The 10,627-nt window shown below is 34.4% G+C and overlaps 1 protein-coding gene across 1 annotated transcript; it reads right to left on the reverse strand.

The window, feature by feature from the left end:
* Window positions 1-553: 553 nt before the first annotated feature.
* LOC147530928 (protein NRT1/ PTR FAMILY 4.3-like) lies at window positions 554-5,891 on the reverse strand. Its single transcript, XM_086650443.1, has 5 exons — window positions 5,582-5,891; window positions 5,255-5,472; window positions 2,434-2,868; window positions 1,757-1,872; window positions 554-1,608 (listed from the first exon to the last, which is right to left on the reverse strand). The coding sequence occupies exons 1-5, from the start codon at window positions 5,730-5,732 to the stop codon at window positions 729-731; spliced, it is 1,800 nt and encodes a 599-aa protein (XP_086506569.1). The 5' UTR covers window positions 5,733-5,891; the 3' UTR covers window positions 554-728.
* Between the last annotated feature and the right edge of the window lie 4,736 nt (window positions 5,892-10,627).

Raw genomic sequence — 10,627 nt, forward strand, 5'->3', positions numbered from 1 at the left:
TTTTCGCTGCTCAGAGGTGTAGTTCAGGTGGCGGGCTCTCAGGCGTTCATGCCTGTTAGGAAACCGAGTAAAGCCACCTGCTGTATTTATAAAAAAAACATAAGCACAAAGGTCATCATGATCATATGTTACTTGCGTTTCATATGATTCAACTTCGTTTGTACTACGTTTGTTTAGTTTGGACTTATGGACGTCAATGCCGTCTTAGAGACTTTCTTGCTCATCTGGAATGTAGAGGTGGTTCTGCAGCCAAGGGGTGTGACCAGGTTACAAGTATATATAGGAGAAATAACGGTCTAACTTGGTTGAAAATTTTAAAGAGAAAACGTGAATTTTGATTAATTTTTCGGAGTGCAAAATCTTAAAGGAACTCTTTTTCTTCCTCATCACCTACCACCACCAACGCAAAATTCGGCCACCGCCACAAAATCCATTCGCCCTCATTATTTTTCTCATCTCTCAAACGAAAGTCAAACTTAAACATTAACCTGTATTATATTGAAAAAAGGTCAAACACCAAAGCAAAATGAAAGTAGATGGAAAGAGCTCAAGGTTTTTAAATCACCACAAAGTCTGTAACCCATATTCACCCGGGTAAGTGGGTCTTTTCTTGAATGATTACATATAATCTCCTTTATACAATAGTTTAGTAAAGGTGAAAAAAAAGTCAAAATTACCCTATAGATAATAATTAGTATGTAATCAACTAGGGTATTACTATTTGTTGATCATGAAGAGCTGAGGCTTTCTAATTCTTGAGTGGAGGAATTAAGGGTTGGATTAGTATTACTATTTGTTGACAAAAATGGGTTGTACTTGAACCAATTAGACCAATAAAGATAGTTGAGAAAGTTAATAATACTAAGGGCAGCCAACAACCAATAAAATAGGTCAAGTCTATCCTTATTGAGATCATTCTCACTTAGCCACCCTCCACCAGATGATGATGATGAATTTGATGTTATCTTGTTCACAAGTGATACCAAGAGTGAGCTTAAGTAAAACCCAAATGAGTAAGAGCAATATGTCATGGCTGTTAGAAAGGATTCCATCCCTTCTACAGATTGTTTATAGAAAAATTCAATCATACCCACTGCTGTTAACATCTCCGATAACCCGAAAATGAGAAACTGCGGCGTTATCCAAAAGATAGATAGTATCTTGTTGGATTCTAGTGCTGAAATTCTTCTTTTCTTCTCTATTATTGCAGCTGCTACCATGGAGAAAGTTGCAACAAATAGGCCAATTCCGATACGTTGTAAAGACGTAATTCCCGATTCTTTGCCAGAGATCTTCCTTGCAAATGGAACGAAAACGGTTTCGTATAGAGGAACTACAAATATTAGAAATATATAAGGTATTGATTGAAGTGAAGCTGGTGGGATCTTGAAATTGTTAGTGAGCCTATTATCCATAGCGCTTCCTTGTTGAACCGAAAACGTTTGGAGTTGAGCTAGAATTGTATTGAAAATGATAGTACAAGCGAATATTGGTATCACAGACAATATTATCTTTACTTGCTCAACTTGTGTCACAGTACATAATCTCCATGGACTCTCCTTCATGTGAGCTTCATTTTGTACTTTTATGCAAGCTTTGTCCAAGAACCTGAAAAGAATCTCATACTCCAAAATTATGTCTGAATTGTATAGACAAAACTATGGAATCATTGGTGTAAAATTGGTTTCAAGGAAACTAAACATAAATGTATCCTAAATTTAATGAAAAATTTACGAGATATTATTCCATTTTATACCTAAATTTATCTGTACGGAGAATACGGTTAACGGTTCCATTCTGATGATTTCCATGAAGATTTTCTGCATTGATTGGAGATAGTTGCTTTCTTTTTACAAATGCAGCTACAAAAACCTAAAAGAACAAATCCAAGAAAGAAAAAGTTTGATTGTTATAAAAGCTACAGAAGCCAACAAGAGCAAAATCTCGAAAAATTGGAAGTTATGATTCTTCCATGTTTGTAGCTTGTACGTTGAAATATACACAACAAAGAATCAAACTAATTTTATCTTAAGATGATATTAAGGTATACATGATGGAGAAGCCATATGCGCAAGCATACCGATGATAAATCGGTTTGCTCTTTTTGGTCCATTAGGCCCACTAGTCAAGTTCTAAGGCCTCGTCTACTTTACATATATTACGGAAGTTTCGTAAGTTTATTTTCTTGTAAACTTAGTTTCTATTTTCTCGTTTCTTAAGAGACTCAAGATTTCTCCAAGTTTATCATCTTCTTCAAGTTAAGCTAATACAAGTAGAGGTACACCAAGGTTTCTAAAACCACAGTCTAAAACGCCGCACTATATAAAGATACTGAAGATTATATCATATAATGTAATGAGGCGAACATATATATCTGTACCACATTAAGCTAATAAAGGAAAAAAAAAGAACTTCAGAAAGAAAGATCATTACTTGAGCAAGGGGTGTGAAAATACATCCACGAGGCGGCTTGTTCCGATACATAAGTGTACCGGAAATCAAGCTAAGCAAACCCATAGCCATGGCTGCGGCCGAAACTCCAAAACCGATGTCCATACCCGAGCGAGTTTGGATCCAAACAAGAAGAGTTAGAGCAATAAGTTCTCCAACTGAGAAAGAAAAGTAGGCCATGTTAAAGTATGTAGAAAGCTTGGTTGATGATTTTGGGTCCTCCTTGAATTGATCAGCTCCATGTGAGATCATGTTGGGCTTCACACAACCACTTCCCAAGGCCACCAAATATAAAGCAACAAAAAATATCAAGGCCTTGAGACCTTTAGCTTCTACACAATTGTCATCTTTCATCATGTTGCATTGTGGTGGCTTTAGTTGAGGAAGATGGGCTTGTAGTGATAGTAGGATGAAACCCTGTAATTATGTATTTGATCATTATTAGTATGAAAATAGTATTACCATTATCCATATTATAAGGATAACTTTTTTTTTATTTGGTTTATTTTACCTTTTTTTTTTTGCTTTTGTGAGGTTGATTCATTTCTTGGAAGCTTCTTTTATATAAATTAACAGACAAACTTTTTACCCAACTTTTTAAGGTAAAGGTGTTAAAGAACCACCCAAAAACTATAATATGATGACACCCAAGAATAATTGGTTATTTTAGTTTTGTTGTTTCTATACTAATAAATATATAAACATCATTTTTAGGGATTATATATGATAGAAATATATTTTTGAAGCTTTTTTGAATAATTACTTTTTAGTTTTGATGTTTGTGTAGACATCATTTTTGGATTAAATATGAATGGAATATTATTTATTATAGAAAAATAAAAAAATATTGAAATGTGATCGAAGTTTTATTTGTCTTACTTCACTATTCAGTCTAGCTACTTCCTCCGAGCAAGTCCAATCTTGGGCTCACAATTTTGGGAGCCCCTGAATTTTTCAACTCCAATGTCGGACTTCCAACAAGAGCTCCTAGATCCAAATTATATACGTGTGTGATGTACGCGCGTAGAATGTTAATTTAAATTTTATCTATTTATATTATTAACCCTAAATATCAAATTGAAATTTGATATTATTCTAGGGAGAGACTTTTCATAAGATAAACAAAAAAAACACAAAAATAATTAGAGCCAAAATGCTAAAAAAAAGAAACTTAAACACAACAAAAAAAGATTCTGAAAGAAATTAAACTTAAAACTAAAGAAGATCTAAATAACAAAAAAAAACAAAACAAAAAAGAAAAGTAAAGGGGATCCACCCCATTTCAATGTTGGGAGTCCCCAAGTAGCTGTTGGGGCTCCTAACGGTTATAAATTGGGGGTGGGAGCTCCTCAACCCCACCAAGAGCCTAACTCCGAGGTTTTCGAGTTGGAGCGTACAAGAGTTTGGCTGGGTCTCCTACATTTCCGAACGTTAGAAATTAGGGGTGGGAGTGCCTCAACCCCACTAGGAGCCTAGCCCTGGGGTTCCGAGGTTGGAGCGTCCAAGGGCTAGGCTGGGGCTCCCTTAAATTTGGGAGCCCCAACCCATGCACATTGGGGTTGCTCTTAAACTCCACAAACAACATTCAAGAAACCTTACAAAATTTACCAGCGTTGTTCTCTACAACCATTAGCCACAACAACGATTAAGTATATTCTTTTGTTCTTAGTTTTTTGGGTAGTAAACTCTATTATGTCTCAAGACATAGGGATTGGGAGATGCTAGAGTTACTTTAGAGGATGACATAATGACGTGGAATTCACAAAAAGACAAGATTTTTTTAAAGTTTGACTACGGTGGGGACCGCTTTTGTTTTCAAACGAGGAAAGATGTCATCTTCTAAGTACCAAATTCTAAGTCACTCTATCATTTCCCCAAAATATAATTAGTGTTTCGTTAATGGAGGATGACCGGATCTCCAAGTTGGATTAACTAATCCTATTTTGCTGAACTAGTGACATTTTGGGTGGTAAGAAAAAACTTCTTTACTGTTTACATTTTAATAAAATGAATGCTATATGAAAATTGATTGACAAATTAATATTTTAGCCACTTATAAAAATTAAATAACACCTAACAAAATAACACGAATCAGGAAGCTTCAATAGCTAAGGTGGAGATCTGAGAGAGTGTCGCCTCTCTTCGAGGAGCTATTAAGGTTCGACAGTAGGGATTAATCTGGCTGAGGAGGTGGGGCTTCAAACTTTTATACTCTATGGCGATTCTAAATTAATGGTAGATTTCCTTTCATCCCCAGAATTTACGGTTCCCTGGGGCTTATCTACCAAACTAAAAAAATCTGCGTGTTCGGTTGCGATCTTACCACGTCACCATTACCCACTGCCGTCGTACTAATAACGAAGTGGTTCAGAATCTCGCACAAGTTGAAATGACCCAAGATCGGTGGCTCTTGAGCATTTAGCCCTTTCTGTTAACTTAGTTACTTTTTAGTCCTTGTTCTGATTTTTCCGATGTATCAGGACCTATTGTAACTCCCTTTTATGAAAGTATTTGAATTTCAAAAAAAAGAAAAAAACAAATTAGAAAATGTCCCTTTGCCCTGCCCAGGTATGTGGTCTTATAATTTAGAAAGTAAAAAAGTGTTTTATTTTCTCTCTCTAAATCTTGTCCGGTCAAATACTCCGGCCGGTCAAATGCACAGCAGAGCATCACCGTTGATAAAAATTAAGGACAATTTGATTCTAATGATTTGTTAACCTGGTTAAGATATTATAAATAAAAAAAATAATTGGTAAACAAATGAATGGAAGATGAGAGAGAGAGAGAGAGAGAGATGACTTACAGAGAGTTCCACAAAACCAAATATGAACATGGTCCAAAAACTGCCAAGATAAGAATCAGAGATGAATCCACCAAGGAGGGACAAAAGAAAGATAGTCCCAATAAAGTTTGTCACTATGTTTGCAGATATTGACAGTGGGAAGTGCATCTCATTTATCACATAAGTTATGAGGTTGTTTCCTACTGCTGCAATTGCCATGATCTCAAATGCTTGAAGCCCTGTCCATTTATTTTTAAACTCAAATTAAACACACACAAAAACACAAATCCCATTAATTTCTCCAATCTTGATTAAATGAAAGAGAGAGAAAGAGAGAGAGAGAGATACCAAGAACAAAGGAAGCAGCTCTCATTCCACCATGCTTGTTAGTGTTACAGAGTCTAGTTCTCCAGTTAAGAGAAGACACGATTGGTTCTTCTTTCAGCTGAGAACTCTGTCTTAATTTAGCTTCCTCAATATCATCACCTGTTGTATTCATCTCTCTCTCTCTCTCTCTCTCTCTCTCCACTGTTCCTCTCTTTCTCTTTCTACTACTCCTAAAGTAATATTAGCTAGTTAGCAGAGTCTCTCATGAATTATCCAGACATGTTTGTTTTGGTTTCTGTGTGGCAGTAGAGCTGTATTTATAATCGCCTGTACCAATTGCTGGGTACCAATAATTTCCCAATTAAGTACTCTCTGCGTTCCATTTTGTTTGTAGTTTTGGGGAATTCAACTTATTAAGGAATGATATTTATTGTTGACAAATATAAAGAATTTCCCTAAACTAGCCCCATTTAATATAGAACATTTCATTAAATACAACATTGATAGAAGCGTAGAACCAATTAGAACTTTTGAATGGTATTTAAACTAAAGGGTAGTCTTGGAAGTTTCACATTTTAATAATTAAATGAATGTTTATAAAAAGAAAGTGACCAAACATTTTGGGACATCCATAAAAGGAATAACAACCAAATAAAATGGGACGGAAGGAGTACATTTTTTCAACGTAGCATCACCATTATTATTGTGGACGACCACAAGCGAAAGGCGATGTGGCTGGCCCCAATTGGTCATGCCACGAAGAGAGAGAAATAGTCTGACCAATTAGGGCTGACCACATCACCTTCTGGCCCGTGGTCAACACCAAATTTCAGGCCTTTTAGCACTTGCATATCTTAGAATAATATCCAAATCACTGAGGTACTAGGATAGTAAATTCCTCCCATACAAATGTGTAATTGGGTGACGCAGGCCACAACCACCATTACTATGGTATCTTAGAATTTCTAGATAAGTTTTATTGTGTTGATATCTCTAATTGTGTAATGACCTCTCAGTAAAGTCCATAAGTACTTGTGTCAATGAATCAATAAATTACCATTTGCTGTAAAATATAAAAGAGTGAACAAGAAATACAATAGAAATATAAAACAAGTGATAGAGACAAAAAGAGCTAGATTTGAATTATTATGTTCGTCGAGGATTTCTCTACTTGGTACTAGAATACATCTTATTCAATAGCATGGAATCCCTTTATATAAGTCTTTTGATGAGTTACATAATCAACAGAGAGTCACAATAATGGTGCTAGAATACAAAGTAGTGGTGGAGAACTTATGGTGGTGGGAGTTATAAAGTGTGGTGGTCATCCACCATAAATCAAATATTTACAACACTCCCTCTGGATGCCCACTACATTAGAAATTGTCTAATTAAAACCTGACTAGGAAAATCCATTGAGATAAAACCATAGTGAAGGAAAACAGTACAAATTCTATTTATCTGTTCATCTTCGATGCTCACATAATCTGTCTCATTAAAATCTTGTTAGGAAAAATCATGTGGAAAAAATCTTAACCAAGGAAAATAATATAATATGAAAATGTAGTAGTATACACTGTCTTCATAAACTTGCCCCCCCCTTATAAAAGATGAGGGTATTGTTCAACTTTTTATTGTCAGCTTCTTTTTGGTATATATACACAAAAATATACTATCTTGCATTCGAGATTTCAAGTTGCATTCATATAATGCTTTAAAATTTATGCATACTTTATATTGAAGCTTTTTAAATTCTTCAAGGATTTCAGTTGAAATCACTTTTTAGTGATTCATATTTGTGTATCATATACATTGAAATTATAATATTTGGTGAAACCGATGTACTAATCAGATTCGAATGTGATTCATTACAAATTATATGTACACTCCACCTGACACACATAATAGGTGTTAAATTGATCATTCGAGGACTATTATTATAAGATAGTTGTCTCGCTAAAACCTGTTGCAACGCATAGTAGGTAAGAGATTAAAAGTATAAAGATCGCTCCTCTATGATTGATTAAATAAAACAAAATTTTATTCAATAAACTAAACTCTCTTAACAATTAACATAAAAGGCCTATTCATAGACTTGAAACCCTAAAATAATAGAAGTCTAAAATTACTAAAACTCTAAACTAACTATAATTTAGAAACAACTAATAACTAGGAAACCAATCAAAATTGGGAAACTGCTAAAAACTAGAAAATCTTCCCAAAAGCAACTAAAATTCTGAAACTGCTAAAGCTAAGAAAATATAAAGGGTTTTTTGGGCTTACCCCCTCGTCACTAATTGGTGATTGAGTTTATCCCCTTCAATAATGGGTAATTGAGCTTACCCCCTTGAACTTACTATTAGTGACAAAAACACAAAGGCTATGTTTGGCGTACGTGAAATAATTGCTACTACCAAGAACAATTATTCTTCAATATGATTCATATTAGGGACTCTATCTCATTTTATTGTTTGATTTGGTCAGGAATATGATTAGTAAATATCGATTTTGTTTATATATTATTTACTTTCTGATTTTATTATCACATACCAAACATATCTTTAGTAGTTTTGACAAAAAATCTAAATTCAAGGGGGTAAGCTCAATTACCAATTACTGAAGGGGGTAAACTCAACTACCAATTAATTGTGAGGGGGTAAGCTCAAAAAACCCAAATATAAAATTTGGAAACTACTAAAAATAGAAAATCTTCCCGTAGGTCATCCAATCCCTGACTTGTCACGGTCCCACTTAGCATAAAATCCTAATCCTATTTTGTTAGTTGCATCAAAACCTTGACAAAAAAATGTAGCAGGACAAAACTTGAACGAAAGAAAAAGACTACAACTTTTAAAAAATTAAAACAGTTTTTAATACGCATAGTTGCCTCATTAAAACCTTGACAACAGAAACCCGACGGGACAAAACCTTGAGAAGAAAAAAGAGTATAACGCATAAAAGTTTAATATAGACATTTTACATCATACTCCCTTTGCTAAAATATTAATATGGAATTCTTCCTTTTACAGGAATATGTGAATTGTGGTCACTTATTCTGAAACCACATTGCATATGCGTAATGTATTGCCTATACTACATTAGGTACTTCTGGACCTTAATTTCCATGAAGATGATAAATCGAGATAGTATGAGATTCTTTAAATTTTAGAGCCTTTATCTCCTGACTATATTACTTTTAACATTTTCCTTTCTCAAAAAATCTTTTCGAAAACTCTACTCTGGGGTTCGGATAAACTCTCCAGGAGTCAATGAGATTTATTAGTATTCATAATTTAACTCGATATTTTTAACTCATATAGAAAATTTATAAATGGATGTTAAGCCTTTTATAGACTAAATGACTTTTCATTTCTTACTTATATCTACTTTATTACCTTAAAGGTAACACTGTTGGTGCTTCGACTTCAAATCGGAAGATTAAATTATTTTGCAAGAAAAATCCATACGTAATGAATTTATTCGTCAAAATTTAGTCAATTACTTTGAGTAGTGCATGATCAATACGATCGTAACGACTACTATTTTCCGAAATACATCGTTTCTAACGATTTTATTTGATCTCATAAACTTCCACATTCTGCATATATTTCAATGAGTTTTTTTTCGTGCCTCGTTGAGGACCATTGTCTCTTTTCAGACATATCCTCTTTAGAGAATTTTATTTAGGAACATGAACCACATTTATCTCTAATTTGATAGTCTCTTCAGGAGGACTCTTATATAAAATTGTTCCTCTAGTTTCCAGGAATATATGTCATTTTGATCATTTTCCATTATCTCTATCCGTATATGAGCAAATAAATCTATGAAAAATATTAATATTTGGTTGTAACAAATTCAAGTATTTGACGACATTGAATGTAGACTTCCTCTCTCTAATGTCGATAGATTTGCTCATCTCATAATTACGTCATAGAATCAAATCCTTCAGGCACACCTTAAGTTCTATTTTCATGTAATACAATCTGTAGGACCAAAATTGCTATCTACAAGGTCACTCGGATTACAACATTTTTAGAATATAGTATTCAAATGATACTGAGATAGTACTCTTAGATGTGTTTCAGGTAAACCTTTGAAGAAACAGTAACCAAACAATAATCAAAGATTAAAAAAAAATCAATCCAAACACATCATGGGATGACTACACATCATGGGATGACTACAGAACCAGATGAGACAACAAGATCCTTTGTCGACTATTTCTTTAATATTTTCCAGCCCCCCTCTCATTCCCTTCAGTGGTCAGAACTCCCAATACTCAACAACCTTTCAGAGGAAGATGACAATCTATTAGTGTAGGGTTTTGTACATATCTAATACATACTAATCATCTAGCTAGTGTTGTAAGCGGAATCTCAAACATCATATGTTTAACACTAATTAACCAGGATCATATGCATGAAATAATAATGAACTATAAACTGAAAGAAGAATATCTGGATTCGCTTTCCCACGAACTAGATTCCATTAACTTTATCCCGAAGAAGATGAGAGCTAAATATGTAGCTCCTCCACTTGAGACACCCAAGTAAATAAAATATCCCTTCTTTGTTGTCCGCAAGAACTCCATTAAAGGTTGAGAAGAAGAACCATTCTTCTTTTGACCGCATAGATAGATTGGGAGTTTTTTCTCTAAAACCCTCTCTCCCCATTAGCTGTATATTGTGAGAGAGATGAAGTTTTTCTCTTAAGAAAAATTCACATCTTTTCTGAACTTAGAACTGGTCCTTATATAGGCATTACCTTAGTAGAGTACTACTCAAATAAGGAATCCTAAAAAGTCCCTTAGAAAAGATAAGCAGAAGAAGAGTTTTTATTCTTCTGGGATTTCCTAATTAGGATAAACCCTAATTAGGGTTTCCCCTTTAATGTGGCCGGCCATAACAGTCCCTTAAAGGGATTCCCTTCCCGACCCATAAAGTGTGCTTTTTCGCTTTTTCGAGAATCTCTTTCGAGCCCAATTCTTTTTATCTTTTTGGCACTATCAGATTAGATCATATCCATCTATAGGCAAGCTCCCACGAGTCAACTCTCTCCGATCAA

Source organism: Eschscholzia californica, unplaced genomic scaffold (genome assembly GCF_041429995.1).
Source record: "Eschscholzia californica isolate CP2 unplaced genomic scaffold, dmEscCali1.0.p SCAF_6, whole genome shotgun sequence".
NCBI lineage: Eukaryota > Viridiplantae > Streptophyta > Magnoliopsida > Ranunculales > Papaveraceae > Eschscholzia > Eschscholzia californica.

What these genes read in the sequence shown, in the direction of transcription:
- LOC147530928 (XM_086650443.1), bottom strand. Translation starts at nt 5,732, where the DNA reads ATGAATACAACAGGTGATGATATTGAGGAAGCTAAATTAAGACAGAGT. An exon ending in AGCTGCTTCCTTTGTTCTTG is followed by an intron (nt 5,473 to 5,581) that starts GTATCTCTCTCT and finishes ATAAATGGACAG; the next exon opens with GGCTTCAAGCATTTGAGATC. An exon ending in TTGGTTTTGTGGAACTCTCT is followed by an intron (nt 2,869 to 5,254) that starts GTAAGTCATCTC and finishes ACATAATTACAG; the next exon opens with GGTTTCATCCTACTATCACT.